This window comes from Lissotriton helveticus, chromosome 6 (genome assembly GCF_964261635.1).
Source record: "Lissotriton helveticus chromosome 6, aLisHel1.1, whole genome shotgun sequence".
NCBI classification, from domain to species: domain Eukaryota; kingdom Metazoa; phylum Chordata; class Amphibia; order Caudata; family Salamandridae; genus Lissotriton; species Lissotriton helveticus.
The window spans coordinates 1,547,874,678-1,547,897,662 of NC_136067.1; the positions used below are offsets into that span (position 1 = coordinate 1,547,874,678).

The window sequence follows — 22,985 nt, forward strand, 5'->3', positions numbered from 1 at the left end:
TGCCAGCACTAGTCCTTTCGGCCCGAGTCACAGCAGCCCCAGAATTTACTGATGAAGCAATACAGGGGCAGGGCCAGAGGAAAGGGCCACTGATCCCTACAGTAACCCTCCTCCTCCACCTCTTCCTCTCCAGTCCACCAGGAAAGCAGGTCTAGTGGGTTTCTCACAACCCGCCTCTGGGAGGGAGGGGAGTTTGCAGCAGGTGTCCTCCTTTCTACTCGCCTCTGACCTGGAGGGCTATTACTTCAGACCAGTTGGTCCTTCAGATCATAGAAAGAGGTTATACTCTACCCTAAATTTAGTCTCCATTTTATCTCTTTCCTGCCCTCCTTCCTTCTAGCAGACCACCTTTCCAACCTGCAACAAGAGGTGCCAGCCCTCCTCTTGAAAGGAGCTGTGGAGTTAGTGCCAGAGCAGGAAATGGGGCAAGGATGATACTCCAGATATTTCTTTGTTCCCAAGGACGGCGTCTCCTTCTGGTCCTGGACTTTTGGGGGCTTGATATTTTTCCTCAGAAAGGAGAAGTTCAAGATGCTGACCCTAGCTTAGGTCTTGCTGGTTTTGTAAGTGAGAGATTTGATGGCATCACTCGACCTGCAGGATGCATATTTTCACATTCTGTTCTTGTGGTTCCATCTGAAGTGCATGTGCTTTATGGTGGGTTCCCCGCACTACCAATTTGCAGTACTGCAGCTTAATTTTACAATGACACCTTGAGTCTTCAGCAAGGTGATGGTGGTGGTTGCAGCCCATCTCAGAAGGTAGGGCATCCCATTCATCATGTACCAGGACAATAAGCTTATAATAGCCCGATCACTGGAGATGGGGCACATTATGAGCAGTCGAAAGTCTCACTACTGTTTGATCTGGGCTTTCTAATGAACTGGTCCAAATCTCACCTGTAGCCCTTCCAGCCCCTCCAGTCATTAGGATTAGTTCTGGACACTGCCCTTCTCTGCCTCTTCCCTCCTTTTAAGAGTATTGTCAACATCCAGGAGATGGTGTACAATTTCCAGTCCTGAAGGTCTTGGTTCTGCTGATTTGCTGCGTTTTCCTAATCATACATGGCATATGAGGGCTGTACTGTGGTGCCTTTACAGGAAATGGTTCCACTCAGGGGAGATCTGTTGCAATCCATCATCTCCCCGAGCACTGCAGCAGATGGGATTTCGTGGGGAATTGAGGTAGACTTACACTTTGGGATGGTCTTCAGTTCCCCTCAAAGTGTGGCCATGGTATAGAATGGATGCCTCCAACTTAGGGTGGAGGGGGCTCATCTGGAGGATCTGGAGAGGATCTGGAGATTAGAGGCCTTTGATTTCCGGAGGAGCAGGTTCTTCCCATGAACCTGCTGGAACTGCAGGTTATTCAGCCTTCTAACGTTCCATCCATCAGTCTGCCCAGATATTAACGGACAATACAACAAAGACGTGCTATGTGAGCAAGCAAGGGGAAATGGGGGTCTCATCTTCCTTCCGTAGAGGTGTTGAGGCTGTTTTGGGCACACTTTAAACGTATCAGGTGAACAGTCAGTTGCCTAATGCGGTCCCTAAATGTCAGAGTTGATGGCCTGAGCTGGTGTTATCTTGTCAATCACGGGTAGCATCTTATGCTGGAGGTAGCCCAGGACTTCATCACCTAGGGATGCAATCCTCAAGTGGACTTGTTTACCTGCTTGGAAAATGCTTAATGCTAGCAATTCTGTGCCCTCTAGCTTCAATCAATTGAGAAAAGCTTTGGGGCATGCATTTCAGTTGAAGTAGAACTTTAAGCTGCAGTGTGTGTGTCCCACCAGCTCCTCCGATACCCTTGATTCCTTGAGTTCTGAGGAAGAGTTGCAAAGACTGGGCCCAAGTCATTCTAATCGCCCTGGACTGGTCAACGAGGGTGTGGTATGCAGACCTTTGATAATTCTCCCTCTGCCCCCTGCTCAAGCTGCCATTCAGACTGAGCACAGGGGGTTGGGAATTTGGGAAATGGTACTGCACCCCACTTTCGAAGGCCTCCACCTTAATGCCGAGAGATTGAGCAGGCACATCTAAACTCTTTTCTGCTGTACCAGAAGTGCGTTTTTTGACTGGGTTTACTCATCTGTGTTCGCCAACTAATTTTGTTGTGGCTCAAAGGTCCCTTAATCGTATTTTGACTTTTTTGATGGCATCTCCATCTGAGCCCCTTCGCAACTGCAGACGTTAACCCAAAAGAAAGTGGTTTTGGTGGCAATTACCTCGACAAGACTAGTTAGCATATTGCAGGTACTAAGTTCCTAGCTGCCATTCACCTAATTTTTCCTTGACAAGTCGGTGTTTCGAACCAGGGCTGATTTCCTTCCTAAAGTGGTGACTCCCTTTCACCTAGGCCTGTTTATCACCCTACCAACCTTGTTTCTTTCACCCCACGAAGGAGGAGGAGAAGTTGCATAGGTTGGATTCTAGGCAGGTGGTCAGTCTACCTAGATTACACCAGGGACATACGACTCGATGACCAGCTCTTCGTTGTGTACTGCATTTTCAAGAAAGACAAAGAGGTCCAGAAATTGATTATTTGAGATATGACCACAGGTAAGTAACTTTTTCATTGTGTTCTTCTGATAGCCATGGCTACAATAAATTGGAATGATCACTAGAACTATATGCGAATATTGTAATGATCTATGCGTTTACCTAGAAAAACTGATCAGTCAATTTTAGATTGACCAGAACCTGGCCTTAAAACTAACATGGTATGTACGAAAGCCTCTCTCTACTATCCCTGCATTTGCCAGTCTGAGCATCAGATTAACACTGTAATTGTGTGCTTTACCCTAACATGCCTCTATATGCCATAGACCATTTACTTTACAAAGTAAAATAAAATGGTATTAATCAAATGCTTCTAATTGGAAAAGGCTGGTGTGATAATTATTCTGAATAAAGTTTGATGGTGCTGAGCAGCCCTGATCTGGACTCCTCATTCCAATTTTCTGAGCTAGAACAAATACATTCAGTGATTAAAATCTTAAAATCTGTGTTCCATTAAGTTACTGTACCTGCAGAACTTGAATTTTGCTACATGTAGAAGCATAATCCTTATTGGGCAACCCACTTGCAGCTGCACAGTGGGCCCCATCTTGTAATGAGTTTGGTAGGGGCTTTTCCACAGCATTGCTTTAAGATGAGTCCAAGGCAGAGCACCTGAAAAAAAACATCACCACTCCAGAAAGAAGTCTGTTATGGTTTTCCATTATATTATAGACCCTATTCCACCAGATTGTGTGACCCTATTCCATCAGATTCTGTGCCTAGATGTTATGAATCCCCTGATCAAACACTATGGAAATACATGTTTCACAAAACAACCCAGGACTTAGTTTTTTGTGAAACACAAAAATGAAAGGTCTCTGTTGCGTGGTAATATAAGGCCTGTACCAAAATACTTAAGGGAAACCTATTCCAAAAGATTGTAGAGCTAAACCATGGTACCTTGAATAGGATCCTCATAGAAACCAGCAGCCTATGTAGGTGTCTGTGAGCCTGAGACCATGTCAACTTTTCTAAAGTTATTAACAAGCCAGACTATCATATTCTGTTCTCCTTGCACACGAAAATAGAGGAAACGGTAAGACCTAGGTAGCGGGCATTAACTTATACTGTCTGAGAAAATACCTCCATTAACTGCACAGTCTTGAGATATGAAAGAATAAATGGAAGGGTTTCTGTTAAGCTCCTTCTCTGAAAGTACCAAGAGGAAACTACTTCATTGTTCTGAGTAGAGATGTTGAGGTTGATTTTTTTTGTTGTTGCAGTTTTATGGAGCACTGACTAGGCCCAAATGTATTAAAGCTTCTTACACGAGCACCAGATTAAATTGTTTAGTATTGTTATTACAGGGAGATCAAGTTATTTTGCCGAGAATCACAGAGCGTTGAGCAGTGGCCTGGACTCGTACCTGGATCGCCAGTTACAAAGTCAGCCGCTTTGGCTGTTAAGCTACATCTTCTCATTCTCTTTGTCCAGCCAAATCCCAATGATTTTCATCTCATCATATAAAGTAGACGGATAGCCTATAAAATCAGTCCAAAATACAGAAGACCAAGGAAAATTCGGGCCCAACAGAAGAGCTTCCTTTTTGGAGGCCTTAAACTTGAAGACGGTATTGGTGATTATCTGCAAGAGCGTATACAGCTGGGTTCTCCATTCTTTTCTTCACTGTGCTGAATAAAAATCATCTCGAGCTACTAATAGTATAATTGTTGTAATAGTGACCACATCAGACATGATTACATTAGTGACCAATCTATGCAAGATTACCAATCTGATCAAAAGATGGGGGGCGATAGAGGTTGAGGTTAGGTTCACCCTCCTAACTGAATGAAGTATCACAAAATCCTGGAATATCAGAATAAAAAACAAACCATGGGGAACAACAGGGTTTTCACTGAACATGTATGAAAATCCTCTTTCCAGAAAGAAAAGTCCCCTCACCGACCAGGGTTTCCCCTAGGTGGCATACTTCATCATTGGGGTCCTCTCAATCTGCTGCGGATTGAGGCAGGCTGCTACTTGCGGAACTATGTAGGAGCTCTAAGTTATGGAAAATGTGTAGTGCAGTGAAAGTGAAGTTCACCTCATTGTGTGAACTACTTATATGACTATTATGGGCCAGTTCCCGACCCTGCATCCGTTGGGATGTCCTCACTCTCCCCTATGAGCGCGGTGACCTTGGAGTCACCAACTTTATTTCTACATAGCCCATGCCCGTTATGCTTATTATTGGTATCAAAGCAAAACCAAAGAGGATGATGGACGCAGTATTGAACATTGCAAGCTCTCACCCCAGTCAACTGATCTGGGTTTAATCCATAATCATTCTTTAGCTCACTCCGCCACCCCAGTTCAGACATGGCCATATGCAAATCAGTGTGACCCCGTGCCTCATGGGAACAGTCCAGCCCGAACTTCCAAGCCAGGTCTTCCCTGGACTGGAAACAAGCATCCTGGGACCGGTTTCCGGCTAATCAGCCGCCATCAGCAAGGCTAGCTTGAATCCAGTGGCAAAGTGAGCAAGGGACCCACGTCGGGGCATACCTTGTCAACTTAGGGCGAACAAAGCAGTCAGTTGACTGGGGGTTATGTTATGTTATAACAATTTTTACTGCGCACTAATACCCGTAGGTGTCTAGGCACTACGGACAGCTTACTGTAGAGGAAGACTAGTTTCTAAAAAGCCATGTCTTGAGATGTTTCCTGAACTCAAGTAAAGAGGGAGTCGTCCGAAGAGCAAGCGGAAGTGAGTTCCACAGCCTAGTGGTGCTGTGTCTGAAACTCCTCTCACCCCAGTTCATCGTCCTGACTCTAGAGGTGGGCATCAGAAAGGCATTGATTGAACGTAGAAGTCTGGTAGGGGAGTACCAGCTGAAACAGTGCCATAGAAAAAGTGGACCTTGTACATGGAGTGCTTTATGTGCTATACAAAGAGCCTTAAATTTAACACGTTGGGCACCTGGCAGCAAGTGCAGTTCTCGAATCCCGTCCCTAATAGATTGATATTTATGGACGTTCAGCACCAATGTAGCAGCAGCGTTCTGTACCGCTTGTAGTCTTCTGAGTTGGTTCAGCGCTAGGTATATATATAACAAATTACAGTCCAACCTAGGTAGAACCAAAGAGGATAAACAATTTTCCTCTTGTTTTTCGGGATGAAAGGGAGAATTTTTCGTACTTGCTTGCAATGTTCAACACTCAGTCCATCATCCCCTTTGGTTTTGCTTTGTTCGCCCTAAGTTGGCAGGGTATGCCCAGTTTTGGGTCCCTTGCTCACTTTGCCACTGGATTCAAGCTAGCCTGGCTGATAAGCCAGAAACCAGTCCCAGGATGCTTGTTTCCGGTCCAGGGAAGACCTGGCTTGGCAGTTCGGGCTAGACTGTTCCCATGAGGCACAGGGTCAGACTGATTTGCATATGGCCATGTCTGAACTGGGGTGGCGGAGTGAGTTAAAGAATGATGATTAGCCTGAAACCGGTCCAGGATGCTTGTTTCTAGTCCAGGGAAGACATGGCTTGGTTCTTCAGATCGAAAAATGGGAAGCTGGTCCAGAAAAGCAGTATATCAAGGTGCATAGTCCTTTGCAATAAGATCTTCACCCCTTCAGTCCTGCAGGACTTTTTTGTCTGAGTACATTCCACAGACCCTCCACCATGGGAAGGTACTGCTTTGCATTGATTCTAAGGTGAGGTATCAGCGGTTAGAAGCTGTGCTTAATTCGAGCCAGTGATTTCCGCTGCTTGGCACCGGCACTTAATTATGGATACTTTCACTTATGACAGCCTACCACATGGTGATGCTGATGGTGCAATTTAGAAATGAGCAGAACAACATCTATTTATTAATTCAATATACATTAAAAATATCTAAAATATGCCACTCGTACAATTGTTATAGCTTTGGGGGCCTGGAATGTCCAGAATTGTCAAACTTGTAGGAGCATGATGGATGTTGTGGTGGTACTGTCATTGGCAGCGCTGGCAGGGGCAATGGGTGGTGTAATCTGCAGTGATCTCCTCACGAGGGCCCTGGCACTTAATTATTTTTTACTAATGAAGCACTGGCTAGAAGCATCCATCAGAAAATCAAGTTTCTGACTTTGGTAATGCTATTTCTGGGCGATCCTTTACCCGCAGATTCCGCACTGTCCTCCCACCTTTCCATTCATTGCAGTGGCTTCTTTTTAACATCTGATAAGGTCCCGAGTTAGGAATTGGCGCACTGGTTTCACTCTTCGTGTCAGATGCCAAAAGAGGCAAGAAAGACAGCATGCAGGGATTGTGCTTATGTCTATTCATGGTCCCTCCACTATTGCTTGGTCGTCAGGTTGTGCTCACCCTGCCCCTTATATTGCCTTTGTAATTTGGTTTTTTTTCAGGACACAGTACTTCATGTCAGAGTACCACAACCTTAAATGGCACTACAAGAGACGTTTTTCTGTGTGGCCAACCAATTGGAGCACTTGGATCCATGGGACCAGCTTTGGGACCATGGATCTGAAAAGGACAACAGAAAAAAGGCTTCCTCCAATTGGATCAGATAGATCTAAGAAGCCTCCACAATTAAAACACAGAGATATACAACAGTATTAACCCTTTAAAGCCAGCTCAGTAACTTTTTAAAACACTTATATCTCAAAATCTACCCAACTGATTCATACCACACCCACAAAAACATGCTTTCTGACTACAGTTCTACTTTCATGCTAAGTTTGGTGTAAATTCGTCCAGCGAATTTGACTGTAGGCGTGGCAAACGTTCCTGTCAGACCTGAAATGGCAAAATACATGTTTCTTAACCCCACTTGACCTACTTTAACATTTTTCTCCTGCACTGATCTTGACGAAAATTGGCATGCTGAATGTTAGCTGTCTATGGAAAGTGATTGCCAAATTTGGTGCAGCTCTGTTGATCCAGGTCAAATGTGATAGGCTAATCAAAAATTGCCTTTCCAAGGGAAAGGGCAGCTGAACCATAAAAACACAGTTGCTACGAAAGGAGAGGTGAGCAAATTCCTAGTGTCGTTTGTGTTGTAGGAAGCTCTATACAGGAGCTGCTCTCCAACTAAACTTGGGAACTACCCAGAGTTCTTTGCTTCATTTTTGCATAATGTAAATAGCACTCTAAGCCTGACAGGGTATATCTGTGTGTGTGTGTGCGTGTGTGTGTGTGTGTGTGTGTGTGTGCACATGGTGGGAGGTGCTTTCTTTTAAAGCACATACATTATTATGATTTTTCAGATTTACAGCAGCAATTTACAGTGAACTTCTTCATTTTCATGAGGAGTTTTGACTACCTTCAATGTTATATTTAGACTCTAGATACTTTGAATAGCTCTTAAGAAAGAAACCTGAAAGACAAGTTTAAGGAGCATTTTTTAAAAAAATTAATGTGGATTTTTTTCTGTCTACCTTACAGATATTCCTGACTTGAGACCAAAGCCATCTTATACTACAGCTACTCGTAACAATGAAAGCACTTACAGCACAAAAATCCCATTTATGGCAGCTCGAGTGGCGTTCATTAAATGGCTTGTCACCTTTTTTCTGGAAAAGAAGTATGTATCTACATCTCATAGCACTAAGAATGGAGGAGATGTGTTACCGAAATTAATTCAGGTATGCTACAATACCAAATTGTATTTCATGGAGTAAATGTGTATGCAAACGTTTCTAGATCTATATAATGGAGAATACAAATTTTACAATTTGGCGGAAAACATTCGTCTTAATGTGTTTTTGGGTAGCATATTTTTCAGACTACTTCATTACATTACATTTAAATTGTATTTTCTTGTTGTTGTTATGCTGTGTGTAACGTCAAAAGCATGTTTATCACTCGAGCAACTTGAATTGGCAGGGCCAGCTATATTTGTATAATTTTTGGTAAAATAACACTAGCGACATTGTCTTTTTCACCATCAACCGTAGCTGCTTACAGTACGCTGTCTGTGCATTTCCCTCAGCGAGGGTTAACTAGAATGCTACTTTGACTACTACTTCGGTTAGGACCAATGATTACTTAAGGGCATTGGCTTCATGGCTAACCCTGATCCCAGCACCGCAACCCATGCCGGACCATAAAGCACGGAGGCCAAGTGATGAAATGCACCCTATCATGCTTTCCGAATCAGCTCTGCATCACCCTCGATCGAGGCCACTCCCGGTTTCTTTTGTCCTCAGCTGTGGGAAAACCCATCAAACTCTGATACTTTGCCCTTGCCCCAAGGAGAGGGCTCAAACTGTGCATACTTTATTTGGAATGGATTCTGACAATGATGCTTATGAGGCTAAAGACAAATTTGCCCATCCATATACAGAAGACCATTGGAATGAGGACCTTAACACATCAGTAGCTCAATCACTTCACCGGACACTGGGTTAGTTTTGCCCCCAGGGCCAGACACGGAATAAAGTGTTTCTTTTGCAGTGGTCATGTAAAGTGAGGCCGAAGTTCTCAACCTCCAGTTACCAACTATATGGGTGAAGACTAATGTTCTTACGGATATGTTTCAGCCTGGGCAAACTTATACTGAGACCCTGCTTCTGTTTAATTAAGCCTTTACATTTACTCTGCTTGGAACATGTGCAAAATCCTGTTCTGGACCCCTGTGAAGTGACAGCTAGAATGACTCCATCCTTGAGACCTGGATGATCCAGACTTTTTGACTCCGCACCCCATTCCTGAGAGCCTTGCAGCCCTCAACATACAAGGTCAACCCAAGTCAATTCCCTACTACTCCACTGGACAGTGATTCAAAGCTCATTGCAACCTTCAGGAAATGCATGTTTTCTTCAACAAGTCTGGCGCTACCTCTGTTATGTTATGTTACAAGCACTTTTATAGCGCACAGCTGCCCCAGCCAAGGGGCGTCCCGGCGCTTCATGGAGAATAACAAACACAACACAGCAGCTACGGATAAAAGTGCACAGAAAAAAGGCTAAGCTGAATGAGGGAAAAGACGCGTTTTAATGGCCCTCCTAAACTTCAGGAGCTCATCCATTTCACGGATATGGAGCGGAACAGAATTCCACAATTTTGCGGCCAACACCCTGAATGTTAATGCCAGCTGCCTCTTAGGGCATTATAATACCACCCTTTGCGATTCTGTCTCACAGGTCTTATTCTGTATCCCTTATGACTTGCATCCTGTACTCACACAGGCTATCAAGGATGGCTGCAGCACCGCTCAATTTACCATCCGCTATGGATTGAACACCACAGATTGCCCTGGCAGGGCATTTGCCACCAGTGTGAATATCAGGAGGCGTGCATGGATGAGTTCCATGGGTTTCTTTGGCAACGTTCAGTCCACCCTCATGGACATATCCTTTGATGGCTCTTGTGGTTTTGGTAAGAAAGCACTTTCGACCCTTTGGCGCTTTAAAGATAGTATGGCCATGACTCACTCCTTAGGCCTGTCTGCACCGCCATGTCAGCTGCACCATCAGTTTTGTCGCTTTCATGGTTATGGTAGGGGCTTCCAATATTGCCACCTAATCCAGCCTGCAAGGCCAACCAAACAGCTTTAACGTGGCCGAGGCTCTGAAACTTGTGGACCACAGGAGCTGCGAGAGGCACGATCTTGCGCCGCTGCTACAGCCTCAAAATCTCTTTAACATGTCCTTTGATGCTTCCATCCGCCCTTCACAGATGCAGGATACAACATTTTCGACCAGGGTGGTATGCTGTGACTTTGGACAAGAGGGTCTTATAGATCATTCAATGGGTTTTCTTGACACCCTACCGCAGCTTCCGCTCTTCAGAATGGCTGACAAAGAACTACTTGTCCCTCTTGCACCAGAAAGTTCAGGCTGTTTTGGCCAAAGGAGCCATAGAACGAAGTAGGCTGTTGTTACTCCCACTATTTTCTGGTGCCAAAGAAGGAAGGAGGACTTTGTCCTATTTTAGACCCAAATGTAAGATGCTCGTCTTGGCCCATTTCTAGTCTGCCCTTGACCCAGGAGACTGTATGGTACCGTTGTCCCTGCAGGATGCTTATTTCCACATGCCCGCTCTGCAGGCCTACAGGCACTAACTGCAATTCACAGGAGAGAAAGAGCATTTTCTGTTAATTCTGCTCCCTTTTGGCCTAACCAGTGTCCCTCGGGTGTTTGCGAAAGTGATGGTGGTGGTTGCAGTTCATCTTCAAAAGTCAGGACTTCAAATCTTCCCCTACCTTGATGACTGACTGATATAGGTAGATTTACCAGGTAGTTGTTACCCACCTCCATACTACGGCCAGCATTTACATTGTTTGGATTCACTATCAACATGCCTGTGACTCGTATCTCCTTTGCAGACATTCCCTTTCAGCAGAGCCATTCTCTACACAGTGCAGCTTTGTGCCTTCTCTGGAGAGTCCAGGTCGTTTGGGCTATGATCCTGATGTTTCAACCTCAGTACAGGATCTCCATTAGGTTGACTCTGAGGCTCCTGGGACTGATGGCCTCCTGCATCCTGCTGGTCAAGCACACCAGGTGGCACACGTGGGCTCTGCAGTGGGATCTTAAGACCCCATGGGCACAGCACCAGAGGGGATCTTTCTGATCTGGTCCAGATTACGGAAGGAACTGATGAAGACCTGGAAAGCTGGTCTGTATTGGGTCAGCTGCAGACCCCTCGCTCTTCCCCACCTAGAGCTCACAGTGATGACCGATGCATCTCTTCTGGGTTGGGACTGCCACACTTGGGAGAGGTTGGAGATCAGAGCCATCTGGTCTCCGGTGAAGTCTACCCTCCATATCAATCTTCTGAAGCTGCCTCACTTTGTGTTGAAGGCCTTTCTACCATTCATGAAAGTGAGGCTGGTGCAAGTTCTCATAGACACTTTAACCACAATGTGGTTTTCAGACAGATTGGGGGTTGTGCACCCTGTGGCAAAGGGTACTATGTCTCTGGAAGTGGCTGGAACATAAGGGGAATTTCCTCATGGTCACCACCTGGTTGGATCTTTGAACACCAGGTCAGACAAACTCCTCTGCCGACACCTGGCAGATCACAAATGGCAGTTTCATCTGGAGGTGGTGCAAAGTCTCTTCTGCAAATAAGGAGAACCTTGACTCAATCGGTTTGGCACCACCACCAAGAGTACGCACTGTCAGATGTGGGAGAGGTGTGGCGCCGCGGCCAGGGCAACTGACGCTGGAATCTGGGGATCAGGGTTCGATCCCCGGCTCCGGCGGCAGGTTAGCCCAGCACCATGTGACTCTGGGCAATAGCTTACTTAATCTTCCCGACGGCCCCAAGCGCCTAGAGACCCTTACGGGTGATTGTGTGCTTTACAAATGTGGATTATTATTATTATTATTATCTTTTGAGTGTTGGAAATTCGAACACGTCGCTCCCTTGGGGAAGCGTTTCCCCTAGAATAGAACTTGGGACTCCTGTGCGCCTTGCCCATTGATGCCAATCCTGCTCCAAAATCTTAAAAAGACCAGGAACGACCAGGCCCAAGTCTCTTAGTGACACTAGATTGAGCACGGTAAGTGTGGTATCCAGAATTTGTCCTCCGATCAGGCTGTCATTTTGGGAGGATTTTCTGTTGCAGCAGCAGGGCAGGGTCCCTCATCAAGTCTGCGCAATCTTCACCTCCATGCTTGGAGATTGAATAGTGACGGGTGACTGCCTTGAATCTCCCTCCCAAGTTTGTAGGTGTCATCTTGACAGCTAGATCTCCCTAAAAACGAAATCGGTATATTCCTGCCATTGGGACAGGTTTGTGATTTGGTGTGGTACTCTGCAGATTGATTCACTTCAAACCAAGTTATCAAAAGTAAATCTTTTTTAGTGTTTTTCCTAGCCCAGCAAAGTTTGGGCACAGTTAAAGGGTATCTTATGGCTCTTCCAGTTTTTATGAGGTTGCCAAATCAGCTTGTTTAAATCACCAGTTGTGATACCATTTTTGAAGAGTTTGTAACATTTCTTTACACTCTCTCCCTTTATCAATTCTCAGTGGGACCTTAACATAGTTCTCACCTTCCTGATGTATACATCTTTTGAACTGCTGCACAGCTGGCCACCAAGGTCTCTCTCCCCCTCATAACAGTGCTCCTAAGTTTGGCACAGTGGGTGAGTGAGCCGCAGGCCCTCTGTCACCCCAGCACACACTTATTTCTTCCCAGACAAGGTGGTCCTCTGAATCTGAGCTTCCTTTCTTCTTCTTCTAAAATTCTAAAATTAAGTGGCGACTCCTTTTCATGGTCAGGCAGAACATCAACCTACCACGTTCTTCGAACCACCTCACCCGTCTGAGGAGGAGGAGAGACTCCTTTGGCTGGATCCTAAAAATGCTGTTAGCTTTTATATCAATATTACCAGGAACACCGGTTGGACATTCTGCTGTTACTGGAGTGAGGAAAGACAATGCAGTGCAGTAGAGGACCAGGTCTTGGTGGATCACAAGCTGCACTAAAATCTGCTACGCATTGGCCGGGAAGCAGTCACCACTCAGCTTGCGGGTTTATTCCACCAGAGTCAAAGCTGCTACTACTGCCTTGGCACGTGAAGTCCCTATTTTGGATATTTGCCAGGCCGCTACATAGCCATCTCTCCATACGTTCACAAAGCAATTATTGTCTGACAAGCCAGGTCTGTCTAGAGGGGGCTCTTGCCATCCCAGCCCTTCAGGGCTTTTTGATTTGAGCTTCTTCACAGACCTTCCACCTTGTGGAGTACTGCTTTGGTATCTATTCAAAAGATGCTGAACCTACAGTTAGAGGCATCTGTCAAATGTACAAGTTAGTTACCTTCAGTAACGCCCATTCTGGTTGATACTTGATGTAACAACAGATTTCTCGCTGGTCCCCCCCTTTCATCCCCATATTGTGAACCTTTCCCCTCTAAAGAGATCCCAAGCATAGTGATCTGCACAGTGGTCAAACTCAATTTGCTGTTCGGCTCTGCATATGGGGGTACAGGCAGCGGAGAAAGCAACTAACTACAACAAACAAGTGGCTTCTGTATGCAGGTCCATGTGTCAATTCCACAGCTGAACAAGGATCTGCACAGTAATACACATTTTTCCGAAAGTTATAGTCAGCTCAAAGAGAAACTGTGTCTTTCATAGTTTACATTGGGGGTGGTAACTTTGCAGTAGGTTACCACACAGGTAAATTCAGTGCAATTACCAGTGCAACACATCTTGCAGGGTAAGTAGTATTTATAATCCCTTTTTACATACACTTATATTTGGGTTTCAAATAATGCTTACCGCGTTAAGATGAAATGTGGCTTTGTCTTTTTTTAATGTATACTGTGGTGGGTTGAAGGGGTAAACCCTTCATACCCCTCTTTGTTAACGCATATATGTATGTTTTTTATTGGTGTAAACTACATACCCCCTTTTTTATATATGTTTGTGTGTGTGTGTGTGTGTTTTAACCCCCTTTTTCCTAAAATGTAAGCCTCTCTTACCTTTCATTACTCCCCAAAAACCCTAACTACCCTTTAACCCATCCCTGAACACCCCAAACTATGACTTGTCACTACCCATCCCGGAACCTTATTAACCCATTACTACCTCGAAACACTTCTCACCTGGAACCCTAAAGACCCCCTTACTACCCTTTAGATCTACCCATCCTTAAACCCTCCTTTTTACATCATTCTTCCACCCATCCCATAACTCTAAATATCCTCTTTTCTACTCCTTTACACTACACATCTCTGAACTCTAAAGACTGCTTACTTCCCCTTTATACTACCCATCCATTAACCTGAGAAATCTTACTCCCCCCTTCACTCTACCCATCTCAGAACCCGAAAAACCGTTACTGCCCCTTAACATGACCTATCCCTAAACACATAAAACCAATTCCTGAACCTTAAAACTACCTATTCCTCATTCCTTAAAACTGCTTACTACCCATAACTGAACCCTTGAAACCTCGAAGTACTCCTTAACACTCCCCATGCTAAAACACGTAATGCCCCTTTAGTACCCCATAAAACTACCCATCCCTGAACCCTAATCCCTTTTTAAGTGATAAAACGTTTAAGATATATATATATAGATATATATATATATATATATATATATATCTATATATATATATCAAAGCTCCTGCTTGGTTCGGTCAGTTGAGGAGCACTCACACACCGGCACAGGGCTTCAAGCATAGCCCCCATAAACGGTACAGGAACGCCTTCCAGTCGATCCCCTTTCACAGTCCTGACAACATTTTCGCCGACGTGTTTCGAGATAACACTCTTCTTCAAAAGCTAATGATGTCCAGTGGCCCAGTGCTATTGATGAGGTGCGTCCTAAAAGTATGTGCTTACTCTAGGGATTCTTGAACTCGCTCCCCTGGTTATGCCTCTATCTTGATATTACTCCCGGGCCATCCAGAGAGTGTGTTCTTTCGGCTTAAATGACCAATTTCTGCTCCATCATTGAAACCTGTTAGCTTCCCACTCAATTTTTCTCTCCACATCATGGATGGCGGTCTTGATGGTAATTTTTTAGCTTGAGATCTGAATGCAGTGCCACGATTGAGCGAAGCAACACCCTTGTCCCTTAGTCATTTTAGGACTATTGCAGAGATTCCTAAACCACTTCTTTCTGTACCTTCCTGCTTCTGGTGGTGTTTAGTTTAACACCATGCGTGCGGTGCAGATTTCCGCGGTGCGCTGAAGTTTGCAAAAACCAGCGGTTCATGACGAGCTCAGCTCGTCATGAGCGTATGAGAGGTGTACCTCATGACGAGGTGAGCTCGTCATGAGCGTCGAAGGGGTTAAAGGACATCTTCTCGTTCTTCCTTTCTGCCATTAAGGAACGTATAGTAGAGCAGCGCTAGAGCTCAATATCGCTCTGCTCCAGCCAGGCTGATACCTCCATAATGGATGAGTGAGTGTGGAAAGACACATTTACATCTCAACCATTAGAATGGATGTGAAGGTTAACATTGGAGTCTGCCAGAGGGCAGAAAGGCCCACACGGGGTAGAGGTGCATGTCTTTTCCTGTTGGCAGTGGCACTGCAGTCTGTGACTCCATGGCCACCATCTTGGCCATTGCACGCCTCCTGCCCCAGCACCAATGCATGAGCCTTCGTTGATGTTCCCGACATAGAAAGGGTTGGTGCTTAGTGTACTCCTCATCGCTCCCTCCTGATTCTCTACTCGATACCTGGTGCTGCTGTGCCATCCCTGATGGCCAGATTGGTACATGGGCTGGTACATGCTTGATCCATTCACTGCCCCACACACTTGAATAGCCGGTGAAAAAGGAACGGAACATAATTGGACATCCTGTAGAAACCTATGCCGTTGAGACTTAAGAAAACAAAGGCAATATTTGGATGCTTGAAATAATCTTAGCCCATGGTAATTTCTTGAACCACTTTCCATTTTTGTATTTTTGCCTACCATGTGACCTCGGACAGGAACCACCCATATGCAAGACAGCCTTGGCTGTGGTCCAGTAAGAACAGCCCAACCCAAAGTACAAGTGTAGGTACCCTCTGAATACAATCAACCCCAACCTATGTTGGCTTAATAGGACTCAAGTGTAGTTTAGTTAGGGTCATGTTCATGAGCTTCCCAGAGTCCTGTTTGCTCACAGAAGGATGTGCTCTCAGTTTACTCTAACCACGCTGGGCCCTCCTACGATTGAACTCTCTTTTCATTCTTCTGTTTTAATGTATTATCAGTCTATCTAACCCCGAAGTGGCGGTCTTCTGATTAATCTTGTTCCGCTGTGGGGAAAGGTGAAAAACTAGGCTTTCCCAGACACATCAGTCATCTGCTCAATGAGGACCTTTAGTTGACAGCCAACTTACCAAACTGTAGCTCATTAAATCTTTCTCTAATTGCACAGTTTCAAGAGAGACCAAATAGGGCACAATAAGAGTGTCAAGCAAGTTAACGTCTGTTAGTTTTGTATTAAAGATTCAAAATTAATTATGTAAAGTAATCTCTTTAGTAATTCAATTAACAACATCGCAGCTTTAATTAAAGCACCCAGCATTTGGGCAGGAATGGTTCTAAATCCACTTAGAGTTACAAAGTCCTGCTACCCATAAGGCAGAAGGATGGTTGTCTAAACGAACAGAATTTACCCTATAAGGCGAGGGAAAAGTAAAATGTATAAGTCTCTAAGGGCGAGTCCACTTAGCACAAAGCTTAAGCAAAGAGGAAAGTTCTGACTCGGCAAGAAAGATCTCAGTCCATCTGCTAGCGAATCTAGCATTGACAGATAGTCCAAAACTAAAAGATGGGTTGATACCTCCAAAATCAGTCAGAACGAAAGGAAAAATAAATTGAGTACGGTCAAAAGATAAAGTAATTTGAGTGCGTCACACAGCAGAAGAATTGAATGCGATCAAAGGATAAATAAACTGATTGTGTTGCCCCTCTTTTTGGGTTTCTTCTTTTATAAGATCATGCTGGCATCACAACCAATATCGAAAGACCATGTGTTCAAGATGTCCATTAAGCCACCTAGATAGTCACAACATTGGCATGGTTCCCATGCTTATCATAAGAACCAACAGATTCGCAAGTCCACTCCAGTTATTGATAGGGAAAAGAAACAACAACAGAACAGTAGAAATCACGGTTCTCAGTCTTACTATTCCCATGCGAATAGTTTACAAAAAATTAAAAAATGTACAATTACGGTACATGGAATGCAAAAATATACTAAATCTCTGAGCCATTGGTAAAATTTAGGGGAACGGTCAGTACTAGAAACATGTCTCTCTACAGGAAGATCTTAGGTTTACTTCACATTTTCTTCGTGTTATTCATTTTAAAACATTGTTAAATGAAATGAATGCATAATAACCATAGAAATTACATTTAATAGTCACAAATTGTTATTGAAAGACCCTAATTATCATTGGGATCACCTTCGTAATAGAGAAATGTATTACTTTCACATTTTCCTAAATTAATGCTATAAAAATCGTTGCAGCATTTTTATAAACTGTATCATCTCTATTATTAGTCTGCAAAGTTTCAGGCTCAAATCTTATTCTGTACAAACCATACCACCTATGTTTCTAAGCAATGGATTTTCCACATAACCATTTCAATAGCACTAGGCTACTTCGCACGTGGCATTAAATCTCACCGTTGTATATATATATATATATATATATATATATATATATATATATATATATATATATATATATATATTAGTGTATATTTGCATATGTATCTCTATATTATGTTGAAAAACACTTTTTTATAGTGCTTCTGCTACTCTTGTCTCGTTCACGTGTCCCTATCTAATGTGTGCAAAATGTCATTTCCAAATTCATGTTCTCAGTTCTGCATCTCGTTGTATATTATGCTATACATTTGTGTGCTCTATCAGCCCCATACTCCTGTATTCAAGTTGAGCATTCTTCAGCAGCTCAGGAACATTATGGCTGGCACAGGCTCCGGCTGGCTATGCTCCTTGCAAAATTCTTCCTGGATTATACACTACATAAATCTTTGTAATACTGTCGGTATCGTTGCACTTGGTTGTTTTATTACTCCTGTATTTTGTCTCAAGCAGTGATCATGATCGCCACCTGTTCTATTTTGTCAGGGAGCATTATTTCCAGTCCCAATCGATATGATGTCAGTGCGGTGCAAGTCACTCTAGTTAAAAAAATATATAATAATATTTACGCTTTAGAAGAGCGAGAGCTTCAGTCAGGGTAGGTCTTGCCTTTCCAGTAGTTATTACCTTCCTGAATTTTCAAAGTTCTCTTTATCCTTACTTGTCCCAAATTAAGGGTTTACCCATTCTCTCTCAGGGATGTACCTGCCTTCCGTAAAAAGAGAGCGGGTACGTATTCCTGTTCCAGTGATTCTCCACGGACTAATTTTTTCCCCTGCTCTTCATGCTCCGAGCCAACTTAAGTCACATTTATCTGTCTTTGAGCTCTATTCTGCATTTGTAAGGGGGTAGTGCTTTTCACTAACAGCCTTGCCTTTTCACCTTCTCATGGATGGTCACTGAGATTTTGGTTCTATTAGCCCTGGCCCCAACAAAGGGTATCACCACCCCAGCCGTTTGTTTGACTATGGCTTAAGTGGCGTTTTCCTAGGTTCTTTTTGGAGCTGCTGGCTTTGAACGGCTCCCTGCCCAAACAAGCTATGCTACTGCAGCTCCAGCAGGAGCCATTCTCACTTTACTGCTGGTGCGGTGTTTCACCATGCGGCAGTAGTGTCTTTTCTCATGCCAATACACAACTGCCACAGTTGTCAGTCAGTGTTGATCGGGTAACTGTATGTCCACTCTTCAAGTATGGGACGCTTCTGTTATTTTCAAAAACTAGGTTTTTTCCCCGTGGAAGGTCCTTCTACTTCTAATGACGTTGAACTCGTTAGCGGGAATATTGTGTACTCCAATTGGTATATGTTATCTACTTCATCGCAGTCGCTTTTAGATTAGGCAGTTTATCCGAATAACGTCAGTGCACTGCGTGCTGATTGCACTGATATTGCATCAATTTCTTAATTGTTGCTTTAGATTAATGTAGTAAATGTGTACTTGTGTCTGGGTATGTTCATTCACAATAAACAAACTCCACTCAAGTGTCATTAAAAAAAGGTTTTATCCGGATTTTGGCTTCTATCTTTGATACTTTTTATTCATTCTCAGTCTCTAGACTATTTTACTCACAAAACTCTTGAAGTAATCACATGCAATACAGTTACAGTATACACTCTTAAAATCAACACATTCATTTTGAAGTCACAATGAGACTTTATGAAGAAATTAGGAAAGGAGATGAATATAGTCAACATAATCATTCTGCTGGGGTGTGGCTTCGCCGAAGATGGTGGACGCTCTTCACTAAGCTCCATGCTCATCTCCTGTCATCCAGCAAATCCATGGCATGGCAGAACAAGGTCGCTATTATGCTGTGGGAAGATTATAAACAAACTCCAGCACGACTGGGTACAGCTTTTAGTGAGCGGGGTGCATTGGCGAGGTAGTGCAGTTTTTCCTGTTCCTTGCAGCTGGCTCACATTGGAGTAGCTGGCCAAGTGAAGCTCTGGAGGGAGTAAGGGAGGCACTGTGGAGACCCACTGGGATGCCTGCCTTATACCACAAAGGGGAAGGTGGTGCGCAGCTAGAGGTCAGCTGCACCCGCTAGACTGGTTCTCTGCGTGAGGCAGCTCTGGGAGATATAGACTGGTGAATAGGGAGGCAGCAGTGCCATGACTTAGGACTGCTCAGTTGTGAGAGATGGAGGTGAGCTTGCATCGCCCCCGGAGGCCCTGGGGAGTCCTGGTGTTGGCAGTGCACCCCATAGAGAACAGAGCTTGTTGAGTAGTCGTCACGATACACTGTTGTCCGTAGAGAGACTTGAGTGAGCCCAGGTGGTGTCTGACCTGGGTGGACGTGCCCTCGGACATAGTTGCCTTGTTTTGAAGCGGACTTCACCCAGGGGGCTGTAAGTCATCTTGATCTGTAGTAGGCCTGAGACTTGAGTGGTGGTCTCCAAATGCTGAGGCCAGTGAGAGACTATGGTCATGAGTGGAGTGTACTGGTAATGGGACACAGACATTTTGGTCTCTGTGGAGCACAGTTGTGTTTTGGAGAAAAGTGCCTGATATAGAGTTAGACAAAAGTGCCTGGACTTCCTTGACACTGAGGGAACCTGAGGCCGCACGACCCCTCTCCTGTATGAGGGGCCTGGCCAGCTGAGGTGGGCCTACAGATGCGGGACAGGCCCTTTTCAGTGCTGGGGGAAAGTCCGGCAGCTTCTCCAGGGATGGAAATGGCAACAGCTCTCCCATGTTAAAATTAATAAATACACCAGGCCCAGTCCTGAAATAGGTGACCCTGCATTGGAAGTGGTAAAGCGATCGCTGGAACAACCCCCACTCGACCCAATTTCCTGATGACCCACAATATGTGTAGTGGGTGCTTGCCAACTTTACCTTTAGAATGAGGCAGTGCAGGCCCAAGTTATGGATCTTCTATTCCAGTAGGGAAACCTTGCCCTTTAAAAGCACAACTTCAGCCTCTTCGCACCTCTTTCTGCCTCTAACATAAGCCGCGGCTCAATGAGGGTCTAGAACTCAATCTCGGTACCTGTGTATAATATTCAATTTATTGGGAAAACAAAACGGAGTGAAACTAAATAGTGTAACAAACCGTAACAAAAGTCTCTCTGAGGACTATTTCCAACAGTTCACGTCTGATATTGAGTGGTTCTTGGCATTCGTCATGCTTTTTCAAGTTAATGTGTCCTCTTCCTCTGCCTTTGTGGCATGGCCGCTTTATCCTTGTAGTTAGGGCCGTGTTTTCTTTTAATCTGTATGATTTGTGAGCAATAAGGGTCTTTTCTTTTTCTCCATTTATAGAATGTGACTGTTGGTAACACTATGCAAGAGAAAAACACTGAGACCGAGACCAGTACACAACTGGAGCAGGAAAAGAACCATTCCAACAGCAGCACCTTGTCTGACCGACGTCTAAGCAATTCCAGTCTATGTAGCATCGAAGAAGAAAAAAAGGCAGAATATGAAATGGTGCAAAGAATTCTGTTGTCAACTCGTGGCTACGTGAATTTTGTTAATGAGATATTTCGCCAGGTGAGTTACTGTTTCTTTATTTTGTGATGGTAGTGTCGTTTTACTCAGCACCATTGAGTTTCTTGGTGAACTACTTGCATTGAAGAAAACCTTAGGCTGTGTATTTTATTTATTGAAACACAAATACACCTACAAATTGGCACAATGAGTGACACTGCAGTGAGCAACGATGTGTGAACAGAAACCCTAGGCAGTCAACACAAATGGCAAACAAGTAATATAATATTACAGCAAAAACTTCAAGTAAGAAAATTAAAATTAAAAATGATCATATTTTTAATGAAAACAGATTAAAAAATCATACATGTAGATGGCATGACCATTATAACACGATATAAACAAAGAGACTTAAAAAACATGCATATCATACATTAATATTCAAAATACACGATTACAAATTCATATCACTAATTTTTACAAAAATGCACACTGTGGCGAATGAAACTCAACAGAGTGAGACTCAACGCGCGTTTCGGCGTAAAGACGCCTTCTTCAGGAGTCACAAGGAGTAGTGATATGTGGAACGCACATATGGAAAAGAAAAACAGTCTGTTACATTTCATGTTACTCTATCAATACATTTCATAAAAGACACACTAAAACGTGTATTCATAGTCAAAAATAAAAGAAGGCCTAAGTAATCACTGTCAAATTACCAAATCCAATATCTTGTTGCCATAACCAATTTGATAATCACTAAAACATAGAGATTTTGCCATACTCAAAAAGCTAAGGAGGGGAATGGTGAATTCAGAGTTACATGAATTAATTAAAAACATAAACAGGCATATTTAAGCACAAATTGATAAAATAAGCCAAGGCTGATACACAGTATAATACAAAAATATAATGTGTGGTGTTGAAATAATTAAACTCGATATTCAAAAACATAATATTGATAACTATAATAAATTGACATTCATTCCTTTTTACATAACTAATTATTAGAGCTATACATGTGTAATCACGATCAAGTTACTCACTATTCTTAGAGGTTTGACTGAAACTGTATGCAGGATGCAAACGATCAGTTCTTGGGCATTTCAAAAATACCTAAATGGCCACAACAGTTGTTTTCCTAGGATATATAAAATTACAAAAAATAGAAACTCAGATCCTATAGTGTGCACATTCTGGGGTCAATGAGCAGAGAACGAATGTTTTAGTAAGGTAGACATACCCCTGATAAACACAGACACCTGGAACGTAAAACAAAGGGGTATAGGAAAAATGAGGGGGGGGGGCGCTATGAGCACCTCTATAAGCACAATATAGTGGTGGTCCAAGGTATCATAATACTTGACGAAGAACACTTATTCTACCTTTGGCCAGCAATGACAAAACTAATAAACTCCCAAACAATCAGTCCTTATTTGGTGATCCCTAATATACAAAAATGGGGAAGCCGATACCCCAATGTATGTTAGCCCCCAATATTGATGTTCGTCACTATATTGTTAACGAGTCCGGTTATTAACGAAATAAAGAATTGAGGAAACAGGTAAAATTTATATTAAAAAATGGGGGGGGGAAGGGAGGGGGGGGGGGCATTACAAAGTTCCGGATATACGAACCTGTTGTATATGTCGCCCAAATGCTGCAATGAACTGAATACTGTTAAATATCAATAATGACGGACATAAATTTTCAAACGTGGGGTTCTGAAAGCAAAAATGAAAACGGAACAACTATTTTAAAAGATGAATTCATATGGGGATCGAAAGAGATTGTATAGCCAGAGCTATGGAATTCTAGTATACGAGAAGACTACCTTTAGGCGCTGTAGCCGTTAGATCAATCCGACTCAATGGTGACGGTATGTAGGTTACTCCGAAGTTGATTAGTAATGTCTTATCAGCCGAGCCTCCTTATGATAAGGAACTAGAATGACAAAACACACATAGTGTGGTGTCA

General features: G+C 43.6%; 1 protein-coding gene across 5 annotated transcripts in view; it reads left to right on the forward strand.

The window, feature by feature from the left end:
* RALGAPA2 (Ral GTPase activating protein catalytic subunit alpha 2) overlaps nt 1-22,985 on the forward strand; it is a 1,907,250-nt gene that overhangs the window by 579,766 nt on the left and 1,304,499 nt on the right. For all 5 annotated transcript variants that reach the window (XM_078649331.1, XM_078649327.1, XM_078649328.1 and 2 more), the window contains exons 9-10: nt 7,940-8,139; nt 20,841-21,071. In XM_078649331.1, the coding sequence (XP_078505457.1) occupies nt 7,940-8,139; nt 20,841-21,071 (431 nt within the window). The remainder of the gene's footprint in view (nt 1-7,939; nt 8,140-20,840; nt 21,072-22,985) is intronic.